The sequence below is a fragment of the Siniperca chuatsi genome, linkage group LG3 (assembly GCF_020085105.1).
Source record: "Siniperca chuatsi isolate FFG_IHB_CAS linkage group LG3, ASM2008510v1, whole genome shotgun sequence".
NCBI lineage: Eukaryota > Metazoa > Chordata > Actinopteri > Centrarchiformes > Sinipercidae > Siniperca > Siniperca chuatsi.
The window spans coordinates 34,917,818-34,942,459 of record NC_058044.1 but is presented as its reverse complement, the minus strand read 5'-3'; the positions used below and the strand labels follow the sequence as shown (position 1 = coordinate 34,942,459).

The 24,642-nt window shown below is 39.2% G+C and overlaps 1 protein-coding gene across 1 annotated transcript; it reads right to left on the bottom strand.

Moving 5' to 3' along the window:
* Positions 1-11,266: 11,266 nt before the first annotated feature.
* LOC122873781 lies at positions 11,267-20,401 on the bottom strand. The gene is made up of 2 exons (XM_044190932.1): positions 20,264-20,401; positions 11,267-12,513 (listed from the first exon to the last, which is right to left on the bottom strand). Exons 1-2 carry the CDS (start codon positions 20,277-20,279, stop codon positions 11,579-11,581), a joined length of 951 nt encoding a protein of 316 aa, XP_044046867.1. The 5' UTR covers positions 20,280-20,401; the 3' UTR covers positions 11,267-11,578.
* Positions 20,402-24,642: the final 4,241 nt, after the last annotated feature.

Genomic DNA, 24,642 nt, shown 5'->3' with positions numbered 1-24,642 from the left:
CCTCTTCCCTAACCCTAACCACACCCCTTCCCTTCCCTACCCCTCCTTCCCTAACCCTAACCATACCAACTTACCTCTTCCCCTAACCCTAACCACAACCCCTCCCTTCCCTAACCCTAACCTCCTCTTCCCCTAACCCTAACCACACCCCCTCCCTTCCCTAACCTCTATCCCTTTACCAAATCCCACCCCCACCCTATTCCTAAAATTGATCCCTAAAGATATTAAAAAAATGTTTATACATAGACTTAAAACCCATAAATATATTTCAATAAAAACTATTAATAATTCATGTTTTGGGATATACAATATTAAAATCGGTTTAATTCTGATTAAAAACTTATATTTATCGACATACGAGGGGTTAAAAAACAAGTGGACAAAATACAAATTGTAAAACACAGATACAAGTTAAGAACACAAACCAAAGTTAAAACAAGTTACAAGGGAGGGTATAAATAGAGTGCAGTGGCTTTTTCTTTCATTCTTGCTCTGACCATCGAACAGTCAACATCTCTGCCAATCTGCAAGCCTTTTCAGTTTTCTTTTAAGTTGTGCCTTTGCCTGAAGAAGACCCACAGTGGTCGAAACGTTGCGCGTAGGCACACTTTATTATTAAAAAATACAAATATTATTTAGTTTGTTAAAAAAATATATATTATTTAGTTTGTTAAAAAATTAAAAATATAAAAAATAAATATAATTTGAGTTCACAATTTAAAATTTCAGTTAAATTTTGATTTTTGTTTTAGATATTTTTATTTACTTTCGTATAGGGATTCTAAAAACAGCAACTTCATCATGAGTTTTGCTCATGATGATGGATGGACCGTGGTGCGCCACGGCAAAAGACGTCGTCGATCCCCTGAACGGGATCGACAAAGACCATTTCAGGGTGGATATTACCACCAATCCGCCTTTGATAGAGGGGGTGGGGGTAGGGACTACCGGGGGAAGGACCGTGCACGTCCTGTCTCCCACTTTGCTGGGGGTCAGGTTCAGTTCCCCTACCCTAACCCCTAACCCTAACCCTAACCCCTAACCCCTAACCCTAACCCCTAACCCTAACCCTAACCCTAACCCTAACCTCCTCTCTAACCCTAACCTTTCCCCGTCTCCTTTTCCCTAACCCTAACCTCCCTTCCCCTTCCCTAACCCTAACCTTCCTCCCCCCTTCCCCTTCCCTAACCCTAACCACCTCCTCTCTAACCCTAACCTTTCCCCGTTTCCTTTTCCCTAACCGTCCTCCCCCCTTCCCTAACCCTAACCTTCCTCCCCCCTTCTCTAACCCTAACCTTCCTCCCCTTTCCCCTTCCCTAACCCTAACCACCTCCACCCTTACCCCTAAACCTAACCTTTCCCCCTTTCCTTTTCCCTGACCTCAACCCCAGGTTCTTGTCTTTTACTTACCTGTTTTCCTTTACCCTCTTACCTTCCCTACTTACCTACCTTAGTGGCATTTGATCCTCCTTACCTTTGGTTGAACGTCTCTCTCTTCTCCCCTTCTTTCCTGTCAGGTCCCTGGTGAGATCTCAGTTACCCGGAAGACAAAGATAAAAACCTATTACAAACATATCTTTCAACACGACATTGGCTCGTATTTTAAACTTTCAAACTGAATATTGATCAGGACCTTTATTTTAGTAATTTTTGGGGTGGGTTCCAGAGCTTTTATAAACCATATAGTAGAAAAATGTTGATTTTATGAACTTACAATATAAAGAAAAACTAGTGCCAGTGCATTATAACTCCCTGTGGGGAGTTAACCCCTTTTTTCACCTAACCTCGCCCGAGCCTAGTAATCTACCATTCTTCTGTCAACAAATATTGAAACTACTTTGGTTATAATCGCTACTCATACAACGTATGTTTTATTTTATGGGCTTGCTTTTACTTCTTTTATTTTTTTTATTTTTTTTAAATCTACTTCCTGCTTTTTCCTACCTCCATTCTTTTAGCAGCGACCTTGTGCCCCTCCCCCACAACACAAACAAACACACTGGAGGGTGGGTCCTTTACAAGGATAATGCCACACCCCACCAGGGGCTTGTGCACCTAATTAACCTATCAGCTAGGGACACATCAGCTCACACCTGTGTGGGGTAAGGCTATAAGTTTGCTGCCTTTCCTTTGTCTCCCATCTTCTGATGAAGCCGTTTGGCGAAACGTTAAGACAACTCTTTCTTCTCAGTTTTTTCTTATAAACAGTACTTGTTTATTCTTAATTCCATTTTAATCAGGAGGACTCCGCTTTTTATTGTTTTTTACAGCACTTGTCTTTTTATTGGTGTAAAATAGAAAACTTATCAGTGAACAATGGACCGGAAACCACCAACACAACAAAGCCTGTGAGGAGCATCAGGCCTACTCAGGCTTACTCAGGCCTACTACAACCTGCTACTATTACGACTGTGACCACACAAGTATCAGGCTCCTACAACTGCAAACGGTGAGTTGGTTTCCAACATAAAAGAGTGTGCGCACACAGAAGACTTCACAACGGCCTGGAGAAATATTCTCCAGAGATTCTACCTGGCATTTTTATGTCTGACACTGCTCCACTCTCCAGCAAAGCCCATCCAAGTTTACTGAACTGCTTTCCCACCTTGGACAAGACTGTTTTTCTTTTTTTTCCCCCCCTTCCTTCTTTGTTTAAAAATTCGTTTAGACACTGAAAACTGTTTTAACACACCTTCTCTCAGTTGGTGATTGTTTTAAGTGTGTAGTTCTGTTAACAGACCACCAGATGTCAGAACAAGCTTAGAAATCCCAGTGAGTCAAAATCTCCTCCTTTTTTCTTGGATTATTTGGATTTTTATGGTCTAAACAATTTACTGTTTATTATTACCTTTTTATCTCTTACTCTTAGATTTCTTAATATTTGCAGGTTGTTTATATTTGTTTTTTAATATTTTAAATTCATTTTTTATCTCTTTTAATTTTGAATTTTTTATGTTTTAAAGGTTTTAACCATTTTTTCCCCCTCCCCCCTTTTTTTTTTTTTATCAAAACTTACCTGTTTAACAGAGTTCTCTTTCCTCTGTAGTCTTTTAAAGAACCTACCTGTTTTTTTATGTCACCATGACTCTGCCACTCCAGAACCGGTTTACAGCATTGACCACACACAACCTGGGTGTGTGGGAAAAGGGCCCCCCCTCCTCCTTTGTGAGACCGACACAGGAAAACATAGTGACACAACCAGTAGTAGATCAGACCAAAAATTATTTTAAACTACTGCAGGCTATCCATCACTCTGAGATCCTGGTTAACTGTGTTCGGGATGACTCTTTCCCGGTGGGGATGATGAGAAAAGTAAATAAACTGACCTCGTTCATTAAACCTGCCTCACCTAACGGTGTCACGGAGGAGAGGGTCAAACTGAACACAGCACAATGGATGGATAACAATCTAGCAATTCTTAGGGATCATTACGATCAAGTCATTGCATCCATTCTTGGCAGTCTGGGTCCTTTTCAGGAGGAGGCTTTCGGTAGAGCCATCAAGTGGGCTAGGGCTAGATACAGGCGTAAACTTACAACTTCGTCTGTAGAAACTCTGAGGAATATGACCCTTCTGGGTAAGCCACCGCGTAGCCGCTTACCCAAGGAGTTGCCACTTGATGAGTTCTCACCTCTTCCACCTCCAGCTCAGTCTCAACAGATGGTTCAAAAACCCATAACAGAACAGTCAGGGAGCAATCTTTCTATCATTTCCTCACAAGACGAGGGAGGAGACGGTGAAAGCTCACTTACCAAAACCTCTAAGAGGCCTAGCACAGAGAGACGTGAGTCAAATTCCCATCGGATCTCACCCTCTCCTCCTTCTTCTACCTCATCCCCTAGAACTGTCAAGGCCCCTCCAAGTCCTGACCAAGACGGAGTAGTACAGGATTTGGAGTTAATCACAAATCAGATGGATTTTAGTGATACCAACAGGGCCCATTTCAGTAATGTGGCAGTGGAAATGTCTGACTCACTTTCTCCTTTGCTCACCCAATCACCTCCTTCTGTTCCCAAGTCTCCCCATCAGGATCCTGGGATGACGGGTGACCGTTCAGAGGCTTTCCAGACTTGTTCTAAGGTCATTAGTAAACCAAATCAGGTGACTCCTCAAACCAACAAACAAAAGGAGCATGGGGGACATGTGATGATGGGGAACACTGCTAAAACTATAATAGCTCAAAGCAGCAGCAGAAACAGCAGCCCCCAATCTGAGTCCTCCACAAAACCTTCCAAAACGCAGTTGCCTTCAATGCCTGGTCTTGCCTCTGTCCAGGAACCTACAACCCATCAGAGAACAGAACAGAAAATTAGAAATTGGCAATTACACATTAAAAAACCTGTCCTAGTAATAGGAGACTCTAACCTGGCTCGTATTCCACCATTCACCAGTGATGAAGTTCAAGTTGACAGCTTCCCTGGTGCACAGTTCCATCATATCGACCAGGTACTAAAGAAACTCCAACCTGTTACTACCGTCAGTGAGGTCATTCTCTCCTTGGGTCTCAACAATTGTCTGAGACGCCAACAACCACTTACCATGTCCAAACAATTGAATGCTCTACTGAAGACAGCTGAGGAGACATTTCCCAATGCCTCAATATACATTCCCATTATCAATTACTCACACAGATTGGAAAGAGAACAAAAGTTTTATTACAAAGCCTGAATCGGCAAATAACCAAGAAAAAGAATGCACTCCCGGAGATCAGTCCACTAACATTTAAGACAGAATCTTGTGATCCCATCCACTGGACCAGCGATACAGCAAAGGCTCTCATAGAGTTTTGGCTCGACCAGATAGACACGTAGAGGGGGAACAACCTGGACACATTTTAATCCATACTGTATTTTACGCTTTTACTTCATGGGCACTTTTAAATGTTTGTTTTTGAACATCTCAGGTATAGAGGCGTGGAGGGCAGAGACGGTTAGTCCACCCTACAGCGCAGACGAGCGGAGTGGAGAGGGATCGTTCAACTGAAGACGTTAGATCCCAGTGGATTAAATGAAAAACTGAAACATGCCCCCCCCTTTTTTCCTTTTTCTCTTAATAGGAACAAATCAAATTATCTTTTATTGGCTATGCCTGGGTTTGGCATTTGAAATTAACCGACATCCTCTCTGTAAAGAAATATAAATTTGGTGTTTTAACATGATTTTGAATTGTGTATATATGGTGTTTTTTAAATAATTGATTTGAATATGAACTTGCATGACTAACATAGCACTTGAATTCAGCACTTATGGTGCAATTTTAATGCACTAATAACTTACTTTTTTATCAATTTTGCATGCTTTCCTTTTTAAGATATATATATATATATAAATATGTTCATTTTTTATTATTTATTCCTTTTTATGAGATTATGTCGGCGGCAGTCATCTGCTAAACCTAATTCGCTTCCTATATTTTGATTTGTATCCGTCTGTCTTATTTTCTTCTTTTCCTTAACGGCTTTCCTTATACTTAACCTTCCACCCTTCCCCCTCCCTAACCCTAACCACCTCCTCTCTAACCCTAACCTTTCCCCGTCTCCTTTTCCCTAACCCTAACCTCCCTTCCCTAACCCTAACCTTCCTCCCCCTTCCCCTCCCTAACCCTAACCACCTCCTCTCTAACCCCAACCTTTCCCCATTTCCTTTTCCCTAACCCTAACCTCCCCCTTCCCTAACCCTAACCTTCCTCCCCCCCCTTAACCCTAACCCCTAACCCTAACCTTCCTCCCTTTTCCCTTCCCTAACCCTAACCTTCCTCCCCCTAACCACCTCCACCTTTACCCCTAACCCTAACCTTTCCCCCTTTCCTTTTCCCTGACCTCAACCCCAAGTTCTTGTCTTTTACTTACCTGTTTTCCTTTACCCTCTTACCTTCCCTACTTACCTACCTTAGTGGCATTTGATCCTCCTTTCCTTTGGTTGAACGTCTCTCTCTTCTCCCCTTCTTTCCTGTCAGGTCTCTGGTGAGATCTCAGTTACCTGGAAGACAAAGATAAAAATCAATTTTTTTCAACACGACATTGGCTCGTACTTTCAAACTGAATATTGGTCAGGACCTTTTATTTTAGTAATTTCTTGGGGTGGGTTCCAGAGCTTTTATAAACCATATAGTAGAAAAATGTTGATTTTATGAACTTACAATATAAAGAAAAACTAGTGCCAGTGCATTATAACTCCCTGTGGGGAGTTAACCCTTTTTTCACCTAACCCTAACCCCCTAACCCTAACCCTAACCACAACCCCTCCCTTCCCTAACCCTAACCACCATCCCTTTACCCAATCCCACCCCCACCCTAATCCTACAATTTATCCCTAAAGATATTTAATAAAAGTCTTATACATAGACTTAAAATACATAAATATATTTTAAATAGAAAATATTATTATTTCATCTTTGATTATATACAATATTAAGATCTGTTTAATTTTGAATTTAAAAAATATATATATTTTGGCATATAAGGGGTTAAAAACAAGTGGCTAAAACTCAAATTGTAAAACACAAGTACAAACTTATAACACAAACCAAAGTTAAAGCAACTTACAAAGGAGAGTATTAAAAAATACATATATTATTTAGTTTGTTAAAAAATGTATATTATTTAGTTTGTTAAAAAAATAAAAATATAAAAAATTCATAAAAAATAAATATAATTTTAGTTCACAATTTAAAATTTGAGTTAAATTTTGATTTTTGTTTTAGATAGTTTTATTTACTTTCGTATAGGGATTCTAAAAACAACAACTCCATCATGAGTTTTGCTCATGATGATGGATGGACCGTGGTGCGCCACGGCAAAAGACGTCGTCGATCCCCTGAACGGGATCGACAAAGACCATTTCAGGGTGGATATTACCACCAATCCGCCTTTGATAGAGGGGGTGGGGGTAGGGACTACCGGGGGAAGGACCGTGCACGTCCTGTCTCCCACTTTGCTGGGGGTCAGGTTCAGTTCTCCTACCCTACCCTAACCCTCCCTTCCCTAACCCTAACCCTAACCTCTTCTCCTAACCCTAACCACACCCCCCTCCCTTCCCTAATCTCTATCCCTTTACCAAATCCCACCCCCACCATATTCCTATAATTGATCCCTAAAGATACTCAAAAAATTTTTTAATACATAGACTTAAAATCCATAAATATATTTTAATAAAAACTATTAATATTTCATGTTTTGGGATATACAATATTAAAATCGGTTTAATTCTGATTAAAAACATATTTATTGACATACGAGGGGTTAAAAAACAAGTGGACAAAATACAAATTGTAAAACACAGATACAAGTTAAGAACACAAACCAAAGTTAAAACAAGTTACAAGGGAGGGTATAATTAGAGTGCAGTGGCTTTTTCTTTCATTCTTGCTCTGACCATCGAACAGTCAACATCTCTGCCGATCTGCAAGCCTTTTCAGTTTTCTTTTAAGTTGTGCCTTTGCCTGAAGAAGACCCACAGTGTTCGAAACGTCGCGCCTAGGCACACTTTATTATTATAAAATTTATTGTTTAGTTTGTTAAAAAATATATATTATTTATTTTGTTAAAAAATTAAAAATATAAAAATTTATAAAAAATACATATTTTAAGTTCACAATTTAAATTTGAATTAAAATTTGATTTTTGTTTTAGATAATTTCATTTTATTAATTGGGATTTAAAAACAACAACTCCTTCATCATGAGTTTTGCTCATGATGATGGATGGACCGTGGTGCACCACAGCAAAAGACGTCGTCTATCCCCTGAAAGGGATCGACAAAGACCATTTCAGGGCGGATATTGCCACCAATCCGCCTTTGATAGAGGGGGTGGGGGTAGGGATTACCGGGGGAAGGACCGTGCACGTCCTGTCTCCCACTTTGCAGGGGGTCAGGTTCAGTTCCCCTACCCTAGTCAAGTCAAGTCAAGTCTGCTTTATTGTCAATTCTTCCACACGTACATTACATACATACAGAGAATCTAAATTGCGTTACTCTCAGACCCCCTGGTGCATACAGATAACACTAACAGTAGAGCCTAAAATCTAGATCAAATATAAAATATAAGCTAAAACTATACAATAAATATACCCTAACCCCTAACCCTAACATTTTTTAAAATACCAAGTTTTTATAATTACTTTAAGGACATGGTAAATTAAAGGGACATAGTGGGGTTTATTCTTGCCTCGCTGCTCTCCTAAATCAGGCCTGAGTGCTTCATTCCTATGATTCAGAGGTGGTGTCTCAAATCTCCCCGGTACAGGAGCATTAACTCTGAGCCCCCTTGCCTGCTCGACTATGTGGTCACTTACTCCATTTCTTAGTTATTTTAGTATTTTTGTTTTTTTTTCCCCAATTCCTTTTTTGGGGTGGGTTTTAGAGCTTTTATAAACCACATAGTAGAAAAATGTTGATTTTATGAATTTACAATACAAAGAAAAACTAGTGCCAGTGCATTATAACTCCCTGTGCTTCCTTAACCCTAACCTCCTCCCCCCCTTCCCCTTCCCTAACCCTAACCTCCTCCCCCCTTCCCCTTCCCTAACCCTAACCCTAACCTTTCCCCTTTTCCTTTTCCCTAACCTCAAGTTTTTGTTTTTTTACTTACCTACTTTCCTTTACCTATTTACCTTCCCATACTTACCTATCTGGGTGGCATTTGATCCTCCTTACCTTTGCTTGAATCTCTTTCTCTTCTCCCCTTCTTTCCTGTCAGGTTCCAGCGAGATCTCAGTTACCTGGAAGACAAAAGAAAAAATCCATTAAAAACATATTTTTTCAACACAACATTGGCTTGTAATTTTAAGCTTTCAAATAGTATTGTATTGTATAAGTATTGGTAAGGACCTTAGGCAGACATGGCTGCAGCTATTCTGTTTGATTCTTTGTTGTGGGTTTGTGTATTTATTTATTCTTTTATGTACAATTATGATTTATTACATGCATGTTTTTCTATTGAAGCACTTATTAATATTATGCATTTCCCTTTGATTGATTAGCACTTACTTTTTCTTTTCAGCACTTACAGTTCTGTTTGTCTGTTTTCCCCAATGCCCTTTACATCAGTACCTTTTTTAAATATAGTTTTTTTTAATTATTATTATTTTAAGACATGGTAAGTTAAAGGGACATTATGGGGTTTATTCTGGCCTCGCTGCTCTCCTGAATCATACCTGAGTTCTTACTTTTTATGAATTAACAATAGTGGTGTCTCAAATCTCCCCGATACAGGAGATTTAACTCTGAGCCCCTTCGTCTGTTAGACTATGTGGTCATTTGTTCCATTTATTAGTTATTTTAGTCCCAGACACTTTGATTATTTTGTTGTTTCTCCTAATTCCTTCTTTTTTTGGTTTTTACATCTTTTATAAACAAGACGGTGTAGTCCCTCATTCGTCCAGGAGTGTTCTATCGTAGAAAAGGTTTCAGTCGTAGTCATCTGGACACTGTTTTCAGAATCAAGACGTCAAGACTCCCATCCGGAAGTCTTCCGGATGGGAGCCAAAACGTCTTGATTCTGAAAACAGTGTCCAGATGACTACGACTGAAACCTTTTCTACGATCTTTTATAAACCACATAGTAGAACCTGTTGATTTTATGAATTTATAATACAAAGAATAATTAGTGCCAGTGCATTATAACTCCCTGTTGGAAGTTATCCCTTTCTTCACCTAACCCCCCCTACTTCCCTAACCCTAACCTTTCTAAAGATGAATGCATAGTGGTTGATGCCTAACCCCTAATTGGTCAGTTAATTTCTATCCCTAACCCTTTCAGGAAGCATATTTGGGATGTATTTATTTGTTTATTTGTAATCTTATCTTTGCTCAGTATTCAATCAAAAAACCTTTTTCCAACATTTTTTCTTCTTTCTTTTTTCATAGTTTTTTTTTAGAAATATTTTCTTCAAGTTTTTTATTTTATTTTAATTATCTTGACTTAAAATGTATTTGGGAACTGTTCCCCTAACAAAAAAGAGCTATTATCACCATGACTTTAGACCTGTGCCAGTGCAAATACATGACTAACCATGTCATGTTTATAGTCCCCTAACCTAACCCTCTAACCCTGCTTATACATTAATGATATGTGCTAGATTTTATTAAAATTTGACAACAAATTGCCTTAGGAAAAAGTAAGCTTTTTATACTAATCAGAACCAATCGAATATGGTGGATAGTCTTTTGTGTACATTGAGTAAATGTGTAGAGGAGTATTTTTAGACACTACTGTTTAAAATTTTGGAATCACCTGTTATATTTATGTTTTTCTTCTTTCCTTCAGTAATGGCTATTTTAACATAGATCAGAACATTATAAGTAAATAAAAAATTCAGACACCAAATGTGTTATTTACACCTGAAATAGTTTTGGCCCCAAAAAAATAAGAATTAAATGATTAAAACTGTATTCAATGTCCACACAGTGTTGCATGACAGGGAAGAATACTGTTGGAACCTTTTTATTTTTCATTTGTTTTCCAGTCCAGAAAAGCATAAGTGACCCAAGATCATTATTGAACCACAACGTTCAATTTAGCTCTAAATATTTTGGGAACACGTTTTTCTTTGGGCCATCTGCAGTCTACTCAGTTTACTGTAATTTGTCAGTCCATAGTATGTTCAGCTGATATTCTGTGATCTAATTCAAATAGTCCTAATCCTAAGAAAAGGCACCTTTTTATCACATACACGCACGTGCATGTGCGTGCATCAATACTATATGGCTTCCAATGTGTGTATGTGTCAATGAGTGTGTCGTTTTTTGTGTGAATTTCTCAATGTGTGTGTGTGTTTCTAATTAAACTGAAAATATTAAATTAAATAAATTCTTTCTTGTGTATACGTTAAACAGTTGTACCGTGTAAATATCAGTTCTTGTGTTTTTCTGTTTGATTTTTATTAGAAAGCAACCAATATTATTAGATCTTTTTAATGGACCAAAATGGGTGTGAAAAGAATAATTTTTAAATTATAATAATTGTGAAGTTTTGAAAATCAAATAATATTTATATAATTTATCTTTTGCACATAAATATATATGCAGAAAAGTGGTTTCAGTGAAAAATGGCCACTAGATGATCATAAAATTGGCCAAAAGCTCCATGCTCCAACATACTAAATTTCACTGAGAAAAACTTGACTAAAAGTAACAAATGAAATGACAACAGTTTGACTAAAATGAATATTCATTTACAACAAGACTAAATCAAAACGAGGTGTCAAAATAAACACTGCATTGAAACATTTTTGTTCAATATTAATTAAGACACCAGAAGATATTGGTTACTGATTTTGAAGGTTTATTTGAAGATTATCAAACACAAACTGACGGTATTCCCCACACTTTAAAAGGTTTAAAGAGAACTTTCTGATTTACAAAATTAAACATACATAAACAGTATCACTAATATGTTTGGCCCACCATTCAAAGACATGAAGACCACACAGCATTTATAACCTTTAACCTTCAGTGAAACCACACATTTTAAAACCATCGCATGATCATTCTCCTTCTAAATCTGATTCCTGACCAGCAAATTCATTCTCTTCAATCCTGGCATCTTTTCGTCCTTCTTCCAATCATGCTTTTTATCACTACAGGACAGTGACATCACACAAATCTGCCTTTTTGACATCCTCCTGCAGAGAGTTGACTAATGCTATCTCTTCTGAGCTTCCCTTTTTATCTCCACTGCTCTCTCCTACCACAGCACTTTGGCATCCCTCACTTGCACTACTCGTTTCCTCCCCGTCTTCGTTCCCGCTCTGCTTCCTCTCCTCTTCCTCCTGTCTGCTCAACGCCCTCTCCCTCAGGTTGTCTCCCTCCATACTGGAGTAGTCATCTGAAGAATCACTGTCTACCTCCTTCTGTTCACCCTTTTCTTTGTTCCTCACTCCACAACTACTTCCTTCTCCCCCGTCGTCTCTCCTCTGTCCTTCTTCTTCTCCCTGTCTTCCCTCTGCCTCCTCATCATCCTCCTCTCCTCTCTTCCCCCCTGGCCAGTGGCGACGCCCCATCCGGTCCTCCAGGTTACCAATCGCAGCCCTCAGCCTCTCCCTCACACCCAGTAGGAGCCTGGGGACAGAGCTGTCCTGCCCTGAATGCCGGTCCCTCATGGCGTGGAGGCATCCCACAAACAGCATCAACACCACGATGGCCAACAGAATCACTAAAAGCATTAACTTGGAGTTACTGGATTTAGAGGAAAGGGTTGTGTTTGGGGTCGTTGCTGAGGAGGAAAATTGGTCAAGTTGGTTGGTTGTTGTGAGAGGTGATGCCACTGTAGATGACGACAAAGATGTTGATGCAGGGGTGGTATCATTCTGTTTGGTGACCTTTTTCTCCGTTGTCGTGGCAGTCCGGTCAGATGAAGAACCTAGTTTACCAGTTGAAGCTTCAGTATATGTTATGTTGATTGGGAGAGGAGTGGTGTTGCTGTTGTGTGTTTGATTATCAGCAGAAGATGCAGGAATCAGGAGAATTAACATGAATAACGTCAGAACTAAGATGACCTTGGTCCTCATGGTGACTGTATGGGTCAGTAAATAGACAAAAAACAGAAATATCTGTTAGAATAATTACAGCAAGCTATAATGACTTATTATTATTATTATTATACAATAATATGGTGTTCAGTTTTAAAAAAGGGAATAGGAAGAAGGATGAGCAGCAGCAGCAGAAAGGATTCAGAGAAAATCAGATACACTATACAGTATTTTAGAAAATACAAGAGGATGACTTCAGTGACAGGTTTAAAATGCATGAACATTTTATAATGAACCTGTATGGATTATACAGAAATATACTAGTCCCTCTGATATACAGTGTTTGTATATTAATTAAAATCTACAGGTTAACATTTAGAATACATATTCTAAATTAGTGGTAATTTTTTTTTTATTAAGCACAGTTTGTACGAGTAGAATTTATGTAAACCTAATTAATTTTGCAATGTTCCCTCTGTGTGCTTGTCCATCTCCCAAACACATGTCAGTCAGAATGCATAGACAGTAGAGGACTGCGAGTGTAGGGTTGCACCAACTAGGAATAATTGTAAACCCAGAACCCCATGAATAAAGATGCATTTTACCATTCTGTTGCACCCTTAAACCTGGCTGTAGACTACACAGGTTTAGTTTTGAATCTTTCATTTAATGTTGTTTTAGTTTTTTCCTAAATTAAACCCAGATTAAAATGAACCTGTTTGCTCCAGACTTTTAAACTTCAATTTAAACTCTGTACTCTGAGTATCTTTTTAAACTAACAGCTGAGGTGGTTTAACATAAAAAATCTGTAGTTGTTTTTTTGGATAGCGTAAAATGTGTAACTTAAGAAAAATGAGAAATAACTCTTCTGAGTTTTGTGAAGATTTTAGTTTTTAAGGCGCTATGGATTTAGCAGTTAGAGTCAAAGTTGAATCCTTTTCTCCCAGGAAGATAAGGCTTCTGCCTTACCTGTAATATAGCAGAAACAACAGTGATGGTTGTACTTGTGGGCTATTGGCTAACTTCAGTCTAGAGCTCATTTATTCTGGTCTACTTTATGGTGGTTTAACAAATATTCACCTTAAATTTGAATGATGAAACATTTAAATATCCAGGATTAAATTTAAACCTGCAACATTTTAAACAAAGTTTAGGTACACTATGCTCAACTCTTCTTTCAGCACTTGTAGCCAGGCTGACAGAGAATCACAGCTCTATTGAACCATGTATTCCTATAGCTCTCAGTAGCAACGACTTCATGAGCTTCTTTAATGATAAAATTTTAACTATTTGAGAAAAAATTCATCGTCCCGCCTTTAACCGGTGCCGACTTGTCTTCAAACACAGGAACCTTGGAAACAGCTATAGAGCCTGATGTGTGTTTTGGCTGCTTTGCTCCTGTCAACCTTCTTCAGCTGACTTTGACGATTAACTCATCTAAGCCACCAACCTGTCTCTTAGACCTCATTCCAACTAGGCTGCTTAAAGATGTTTTACCCTTAATTAGCACTTCTTTACTGGATATGATCAATCTGTCTTTATTAACAGGCTATATACCACAATCCTTTAAAGTAGCTGTAATTAAACCAAATTAAAAAACCCACTCTTGATCCTGGGGTTTTAGCCAACTATAGACCTATATCTAACCTTCCTTTTCTTTCTAAGATCCTTGAGAAAGCAGTCGCCAATCAGTTGTGTGACTTTCTAAATAACAATAGTTTATTTGAGGATTTTCAGTCAGGGTTTAGAGTGCATCATAGCACAGAGACAGCACTGGTGAAAATTACAAATGACCTTTTAATTTCATCAGACAACGGACTTGTCTCTGTACTTGTCTTGTTAGATCTTAGTGCTGCATTCGACACCATTGACCATCACATCCTATTACAGAGACTGGAACATGTAATTGGCATTAAAGGAACCGCACTAAGCTGGTTTAAATCCTATCTATCAGATCAATCTCAGTTTGTACATGTTAACGGTGAGTCCTCCGTGCACGCCAAAGTTAGTCACGGAGTTCCACAAGGTTCTGTGCTTGGACCGATTCTATTCACCTTATATATGCTTCCTCTAGGCAGTATTATTAGGAAGCACTCCATAAACTTTCATTGCTATGCAGATGATACCCAATTATATCTATCGATCAAGACAGATGAAACTAACTAGTTAACTAAACTTCAGGCATGCCTTAAAGACATAAAGACCTGTATGACCTGCAACTTTCTGACGTTAAACTCTGACAAAACTGAAGTTATTGTACTTGGTCCAAAACACCTCAGAGACAAATTATCTAAAGATATAGTTACTCTAGATGGCATTGCTCTGGCCTCCAGCACCACCGTAAGGAACCTCGGAGTTATCTTTGATCAGGATTTATCCTTTGACTCCGACATGAAACAAACTTCAAGGACTGCCTATTTTCACCTACATAATATTGCAAAAATCAGGCACATCCTGTCTCAATATGATGCTGAAAAATTAGTGTATGCATTTGTTACTTCTAGGCTGGACTACTGCAATTCCTTAATATCCGGCTGACCGAATAAGTAACTTAAGACTCTCCAGTTGATCCAGAATGCTGCGGCACATGTACTGACAAAAACTAGGAAAAGAGATCATATCTCTCCAATATTAGCTACTCTGCACTGGCTCCCTGTAAAATCCAGAATAGAATTTAAAATCCATCTCCTCACCTACAAAGCTCTTAATGGTCTGGCACCATTATATCTTAAAGATCTCATAATACCATGTTATCCAACTAAAACACTGTGCTCCCAGTATGCAGGGTTACTTGTGGTTCCTAGTGTCTCCAAAGTAGAATGGGAGCCAGACCCTTCTGTTATCAAGCTCCTCTCCTGTGGAATCAGGTCCCAGATTGGGTTCGGGAGGCAGACACCATCTCCACATTTAAGAGTAGGCTAAAGACTTTCCTCTTTGATAAAGCTTATAATTAGGCCATCCCTTAGTTATGCTGCTATAGGCCTAGACTGCTGGGAGACTTCCCACGATGCGCCTCTCTCCTCTCTCCTTCTCTCCCTCTCCATCTGTATGCATTTTTATCCCATTACTGCATGTTACTAATTCAACAGCTTTTCTCTCCCATAGTTCTGGGCTTGCTTGTTTCTCTCCTCTCTCCTTCTGTCACTTTCGGCAAGTATTTCTGCCTCCAGAGCTGCAGAGACTGGATCTGTGGTTGTGGGCCACCTGCTGCCGCCATGTTCCTACTCGACAACTGCTACTACAGTTGTTGTTATTGGCTCTGTTACTGATGCTGACATTATTCTTCCTATAGCTGTCATTCCTATTATTACTAATGTATTAATATTAACACTACAATTACTATTCTACTATAGAAAAAATAAATAAATAATAATAATTCTACGCGGTCTTTGCATTGTGCCTCCCTCTGATCCTGATCTGTATAAGTATATATTTATGCAAATTATTTGGTAACCACGGTAACACTTCTGTGTGTCACCACGTGAGTGCAGGGATTTCCCTTGATATCTCAGAAAGTGACAATGGGGTGTGTTTTGCTCATGTGATAGTTCAGAGTAGGAAAACGTGGCAACTACCCCCACCACGGGTAATATCCCCCGGGCAATTTTACGGTTACTCTTTCTACCCGGTCACCACTATATAAAATGATATCGAGTTGTAGTGTCGACTAATAATGCTTATAATCAGTTATTTCTTCACAACCTCTTGTTACACCAGATAACGATTTCCCCCATGTGGGTCTGATGATGCAGGATGACATCAACAAAACTGTCCATCAGTAAGTTACCTGTCAGTCCAAAACTAAAAGCCAACAATGTATCATTTTCTTTCTTGGTTCAGACCAAATGAACCGAAGTAGAGCTGTGAAAAGTGTTCTTTAAACTCTCAGGTCAAATGAGTGACACAAAAGGGAACCCAGTAATCTGTATAAATTAAACCCAAGACAGTGGGCCCAAGACAGTGGAGAGAAATTCATCATGGCCTTGAACTCACCTGATCTGATGAATGACATATCAGTATATAACCAAAATCAATATGTCCCTACCAAAGATGGTGTAAAGTAAAAAAGGCTATTGATGATATCAATATGATATTTCATAAGGAAGCTATTAAAGCTAACCTTATAAAACAAAAACAGAAGCCTATTAAAAAGCAAAACGCCAACAAATGGTTTGTTCAAGAATGCAAAACCATCAGAAGACTTGCAAATGAAAAGAAATAGCCAATCAAACAACCCAGCTTAACACATTAGGTACAATGACATTTTAAACAAATATAAATGTACTATTAGGAACAAAAAACAAAATTATACCCACAAGAAACTTGAACATATTGAAAACGTCATCAAAATCAATTCTGGGATATGTGAAACAACTTAAACACAAAGCAACAACAAGCACTACCCATCTTAAGTTACACCCGAGATAACCCAGCCATGCAGCATCTCCGTGACAATCCCAACCGTCTCTGATCAAACCCAACTAAAATCGTGGGTATCTTGTCTTGTCCAAAGGTACATGCTCGAATTCAAACAGGCGTATTTTTAGGTTTATGTGCATTTAGTATAAAACATTTAAATAGTATGAGTAAATCTATAATAAAACTTACGGTTCATTTCAAACAACACAGTTCATTTATTACAATAAGAAAATGTGTATTTATTTAAAGTTGTACTTAAGAAATTCTAATTCTCACAGAATCTTAATATTATAATGTAGAAGTTATGATAGTTAATTTAATATATTTTACTCTACCACAAAGTTCGTTTTTTCAGTGTACTTTGGACCTCAGCCATGTGGTTGGCATTCAGGGTAAGGCTTTTGAGTGGTTTACATCTTGCAAGATAGATCAGAGTCAGTTAGAGCTGATAACTGTTTGTCTTCCTATGTGCTGTACCGCAAGGTTTATTTTGGGTCCTGTGCTTTTTTTTAACTATACATGCTTCCATGGGAGTCTGCTTTTAGAAAACCCAACATACTTTATCATTATCACACCAAATATACAGAGCTGTACTTCCCCTTAGTCCTATTTTAAAATGTCCAGGTGTCACTTTTCATTCTGAAATGCAGAATTTATTTTAAGATTGTTTTGTTTTTAAAGCACTGCATGGGCTGGCACCAATTTATATTGCTAACCTCCTCAGCCCCCACTCCAAATCCAAACATCAGAATTTTTCCTTTCCACTCCACAGTCCCAGTCAAAAGTCATTCATCCATTGCTGTCCCAGGCTGTACCAGTTTACCCCCCACTGTCAGGTCTTTCCTGTCCACTGCCATCTTTTTACAACTGCTTTTGTGTCTCCACTTATATTATCATAACTGCATTACTGCTTTTGTATATTACATTTATGCATTATTTATACATTATTTATTTACATTTTATTCATCTGAAGTACTTTGTTAGATATTTTCTAAATGTAAATATATGTGAATATATTGACTTGATCACAACCCCAGTGACTTTAAAAAAACTTTGCCCACTCCTGAATTTTTGAATACAGAAATCTCATCAGCAGGTCTTTTTGTTTCATTAGTTTGTTCTATTACAGTCTTTTTGTTTCTGTACTTATGGCCATCACTACTGTCATTGTCAATGTCCATTACAAACATCCAATTAATTTGAGGATAACCACAGGCTGAGAGTGCATTCTGGACATGCCTTTCCTCACTCTCAGCCTGTGGTTATCCTACTTGGGCTATCAACAAAGTTAAAAGAGCCAAAAAACAGGACAAAAGTGTAACTGAACCAAGAAGGAACGGTGTCTCCATTCCTTATGTATCTGGACTGTCTGAAAAACTACAAAGGATCTTTAGACAGCACGATGTTCCTGTCTTCTTTAAACCAGGCAACACTTTAAGACAGAAACTCGTTCACCCTAAGGACAAGTTACCCACACAGAAACAGAGCAATGTTGTCTACTCCATTCAGTGCAGTGAGGAAAACTGCAAAGAACGGTACATAGGCGAGACCAAACAGCCACTTCACAAAAGACTTTATCAGCACAGACGACACGCTAACTCAGGATTACAGAGCGCCGTGCATTTGCATTTAAAAGCTACAAACCACACATTTGAAGACAGCGAGGTGAAGATTCTTAGTAGAGAGAAGAGTTGGTTTGAACGGGGCGTCAAGGAAGCCATTTTTGTGAAAAAAGAGAACCCCTCTTTGAACAGAAATGGTGGTCTGAGATTCAATCTGCCCAAAGTCTATCACAGTGTATTAGCACCTTGGTCACGCCTATCACATGCTAATCAGGCACTTAACAGTGATGAAGTAGATGCAGCCAGAAAACAATAGGCCTGATTACTGATTACTGGGCCATCTTGAAACTATTAGGTCAATTTCAGGTGAAACTAGCTATTAACAGATACTCAGGCAGATTCCTTCCTGAGGGCAGGGCTTATGTAACTCAGAGTAGCTTAAATTTCCAGTTCCCGTCCAATTTTTTCACAATTGAGAATGACTTCCGGATGGGAGCCGAAACGTCTTGATTCTGAAAACAGTGTCCAGATGACTACGACTGAAACCTTTTCTACGATTTATAGAGTTAGACTAACCCAGGACACTTTGTTACAATACCATTACACTATTCTACGCATCTTAAAGAAAACTGAGACTATACTATACAAAAACACTATTAAAAATTTTGCATACATCTATATAAGAAAACTTACACTATACTATACCAAAAAACTTTCTCCCCTTCATTCCACTACTCTCATGCATACACAATGGACACACAGCCTGCCCTGCAGTCCCTGTTCCCCACCCACATGCCCATCTGGCAGAGATCTGCACCTGCTTGAGTGCACTCTTCTAGTCAGGATGTGGTTGTTTCTGTGTGCATCATATCTCTGTGTCACACAGGAAATAACAGGAAATCGAGTTTTGCATTTACCTGCAACTTGTCTGCATTTACAACTAACTGCCAATAAGTAGGTGGTTCTCTAACTGGCATCAACATATCTTTTTTGCTTATTCAGTAAACTACAGGGGGGAAAGCCTCCCACATGTTCAACTGCTGACTATGATGTATATAATGTATGTATGTAATAAACACTTTATCTATCAAAGGCAAATAAAACACAGTTCATCAAAAAATCATATCCAACACAGAAAACACACAAACCTGATGATTACGGTCATGTGTTCAGTCATTCTGGTAGGCAGTCATGAGCAATCTCTGTACACTTTTTTGGCGGGACTTATAATGACTCAAACTGTTGATCGTATCATCTTATTTTCTGGGTTTCATATTACTTAGATATAAAGCCACAGTTTTGAGCTGAATTTGAATTATGACATTTTACAATTCTGGAAAAGATCATCAAGCTGCTTTTTAACCCTGTTCCATACATATCTCTTAATCTATTTTTCATTTGTTGTCTCTCGTTTTTTGGTCTATACACTAACACAGCAAAAATCATTCAGGCATTTTAACTCAAAATTACAGAGGGTTCAGTCAATCACATACTGTAAGAGAAAGTAAATAAAAATAAACAGATTTTTTTTTAAGTGAGAACTTGTAAATGAGGGGAGGGCTGAGAGTGAAGGGAGGGTCAAAGGGTTGACCAGACAGGATGTTTAATTAATAGGGATAATGGAAAGCAAACACAAAAAAGTGGATGGATTCTGGTTTCAAGAAACATGAGTGGCAGATGAAAGAAAGAAGACAAAATGAGCAGGAAACAGTAATATTATCAGCAAATAACCTAAGACATGTCTTTCAATTTGTGTGAACTTGTGTAAATAAACAAAAATGAAAAAAATTGAAAAATGAAAGTGTATACTTACTCACTGAGCTGATCATCTGGTCAAGTGATGAGATCAAGTGAATAAAGAGAGACAGAATAAAATGAAAGAGTGAAGGAGGTGAAGCTGTGGATGAGAATGTGAGGAGAGTGTTAGAAAGGAAAAATTACGCATGTGACAGACGAGGGAGGGAGGGTGGGGGAACAACAGTCAGAAAAAAAGTGAGACAAGTGTAAAGGTTTCAGTGTCTTCACTTCTTCAGAAAACTAGGTCACTACATGGCCATAGTTCTCAATTATTCTATATTCACTTCCATTCATCTTTTTTCCCTTAATGACGATAGTGTACCACGCTCCTGGTTCTCATTCGGAATTTTTAATCACTTCAATTCAATTCAATTTTATTTATAGCACCAATTCATAACAGAAGTTATCTCATTGCGCTTTTCCTATAGAGCAGGTCTAGACTGTACACTTTATAATATTATTTACAGAGACCCAACAAATCCCACCATGAGCAAGCATTTGGCGACAGTGACAAGAAAAAACTTCCTTTAAGAGGGCAGAAACCTTGGACAGAACCAGACTCGGGGCGGCCATCCGCCGCTGCCATGTTAGGTTTTGAGAGAGAGAGAGAGAGATTGGACCATTAACGTCACTGCAATACTAATACTAATGAAATAATTGTGCAATATTCTCTGTTTAATACTGCTGTGAAATATACCCTTTTCAGTTTAAAATTCCCTATTTATTGATATTTATTCATACTTCTATTACTGCTGTGCAATATCCACCGTCTCATAATCATCTTAATATGCTACACTTAACTTGACAGTACATGCACTATTACTTATTACTTATATTATTACATTGTATTATTATACCATACTACTTATCATCAACCGGTAAATGCACTTTCTACTTTATACTTATTTTAATTGTATACTTATATCCACTTTGTACTTAATTTATCTTGCCTGTATTATAGTGTATTATATTTTGATTTGCTTAGAACTTCTATTCCTGTGTGCACTGACAGGCACAAAAGACCACTAGAATTTTTAATTTTTTTTATATAGTAGAATAGTAATTGCAAATGTTAATATAAATAAATTAGTAATAATAGGAATGACAGCTATAGGAAGAATAATGTCAGCATCGGTAACAGGGCCAATAACAACAACTGTAGCAGCAGTTGTCGAGCAGGAACACAGGGGCAGCAGGTGGCCCACAACCACAGATCCAGACTCTGCAGCTCCGGAGGCAGAAATACCTGCTGAAAGCGACAGAAGGAGAGAGGAGAGAAACGAGAAAGCACAAAACTACTGTATTGCCTAATTTTGTGCATATATTCTGTAACCCTAACCCTAACTAACCCTTAACGACACTGAGTGGAGCACCACACCACTCCACTTCTCAGCACCCCCCCCTGTTTTTACATAATGGTATGATCCCATATCCTCACATCTGATTGGCTGCAATGCCATTGCTGACCAATCAAAACAAAGGTCTGCCTTGAGCAGAGCTCAGGCTGAGCACCGAGGTAAGCAGCGAAAGGAAAGAAACTGGGAGCCGGCTCTCACTCGATGCGAGCCGGCTCTTCTGATTCACTACAAAGCATCGGCTCTCAGATCCGCATCTTTTGCGCACGACACATCACTACCAGCAACCTTATCCATCTAACTACAACAATTTGTGAGCCAAAGCCTTCAGCTATCAAGCTCCTCTTCTAAGAGGCCGGCCCGATGCCCCTAGTGAAAGGAGTGAAACAGAAACCCACGGGCCTGTGAAAGCAGATGCCTCCGAACTGGGAGCCCATGGTTCCCCACAATACAACAATGGTATGTCTAAGAACCAGACCACGTGAGGCCAGTTCAGGGCTATCAGGACTAGCTGTACTTCCTCTATCTGAATCCTTTGCAGGAGGGGGGAAAGGAGAACAAAGGGGGGAATACTTACTGAAGGCCTTGGGGCCACTGACGGGCCCTGGTGTCTGTACCGACAGAAGGGTTGTCCCTCTCCAGAAGGTGAACAGATCCACAACTGCTGTCCTAAAGCAATACCAGATCTCTGTCACCATCTCCGGGTGGAGCCTCCATCATCCCGGGCTTGGCCGTCCTCAGGGCTTTCTGCTTGAGCAGCCTCTCTTGATGGCCTATGCCCATCCTGGCGGTGGCCAAAGGTACTGGACACCTCCTGAACACAACAACGGGCCTCCTGAGCTCGTTGCAGCAAGGCACTAGCCTCTTGGCCAAAAATGGCCGATGGCTCTACAGGCAGCTTCATTAGACAGACTCAGTCCTCCTGCTGCAACCTGGACTGAGACAACCACACATGATACCTCACCATCTACAGTGCAGCCATAGCCTTGCCATCCATCTCTTTCATCAGCCTAGAGAGCATTGTAAGCAATTTGTCTCAGCTGCTCAATAAGTTGAGGGCTGTAATCATTCCCTAAATCCTGTGTAAACTGCCGATGATATAGTGAGAGTATAGCCCCCGTGTTAGCTAACTGCACCTGGACAGCCATGGCTCTGTGCTTCTTAGCCAGCAAGGCATCCATCATCTTACAGTTCCTACTGTAACTGTGTCTTTACAGGTCTCTCTAAAAAATAAAAAAAGGCTCAGCTGATTCAGAATTCTCAAGTCCTCACTAAGACCAAGAAAATGGATAACATCACTCCAGTTCTGAGGTCTTTACACTGGCTTCCTGTCTGTTACATAATTGAATACTACTTTTGGTTTATAAAGCACTCTGTGATTTCGCACCAAACAACGCCGGATTCCACCACAGAACTACACCCAGACATGAAAGTGGGCATAACCACACAATACGCCCATATAGTGCACTCCTATCACCCCTGGCAGCCCCAGCACACCCCGCTGCTTCCCACCAACATCGGCAGATTCCACAGGGAGGCTACACTTGAGCACATAAGCGGGTCTCGCCACACAATACGTCGTTCGGTGTGTTTGATGACTGCCAGAGCCTCAATAACCTGCAAATGAGAGGCGACAGCAATCCAGAAAGGAGCCAAATGCCAGCTATCATCTGCACCAGGCAGTGGATAAATGTCTGTCTGTCTCATAAGCAGATCCCTTATTATTCTCTTTTTCTCCTTTCTTTTCTCTCTTTACACTTCTGCTTAGACCCACGTCTTGGACTGCTCAGTGGAGATCAGAGTGATCACGCACACCTGTGCCTTATATGCCCGTGCGTGCCAGTACTACTGGTGTGTCTTAAATAATTATCCATGTCATCTGTCAGGTGGGGACATTCCCCATACATATGGAATATGTAGCTGGGTGGAGAGAGAGCATTTAGCAGCTAAAGAGACAGATATTAGGAGTTGGTGGAGACCAAAACAGATCTAAAAGAGAGTGAATATTGGACTTACATTCATCAGGTGGACACAAACACCTGTATAAATAAGTTTGCTAACAAGTTCATCATAATTTAAAAGGTGAAATGTCAATGTTTTGTTCTCAGCTTGTTTCTGCTGCCCTCAAGTTGCTAAAAATGGTGTTATTAATGACTGGTTAAAGTAAAAGTACTCTCTCTTTAATTGTCCATAGACTTTTCTATATTTTCCAGGCTCTTATGTCTTCTCTTTCACTCCACACATGATGAGAACTTCCTGAAGATGGTACAGTAAATGGTAAAAGGGTTAGGGAACTGTATCTTATTTTCCAGAAGGAAGTCTCAGTTATTCCTCTGCTGAAGTTCATGGTAAGCTTATCTCATAACTGTTCCCTTGACTGAGTCAGCCTAATTAAACCCATCAAGTTACTGGTATAGTATGCTTGAAACAAGTGCATTATACTGACTGCTGTATGAAAGGAAAAATAAAAACAGTAACGAACAGGTATTAGTAAAGAAATAAATAAGGTTAAACCAGCTCATGGGCTTAATGTTACATTGTTTAACAAATTGAATCAGTACACCCATTCATTGGCTGATAGGAAAAAAAACATGTAGTAATCATTATGTTATTCAGTGATACTGAACATTTCCGTTGCTACATGGAGATAAGAATTTTAGGGTTAGGGCTTTAGTGTTAGATATGGCCACCCCAAACTGAAACTAAGCAGTTCATTTCTTTGCTGTTTTTGATGGTAATCATTCCCCCTCTAGTATTTCAGCTTGATTTTGTGTGTACATCCTGTCAGCTTGTTAGCTAGCAGCTAACACAGTTGGTTACAATGATAAATAAGTGTGGCTAATAAATCCACAGTGTGAGGGTTATTTTAGCTAACGTGCCAAGCTACAACTTAGCCTTGGGTGTGAGCATGGCTAGTCATCATATTGACACCGTGTCAGAGGGACAGAATAGCTTGTAAGTATTTCTCACCATCTGTACTTTGGTAACTGGCTTTAAGATAGGCATTCATACATACATACATAGTCATGAAAGTAAAGAT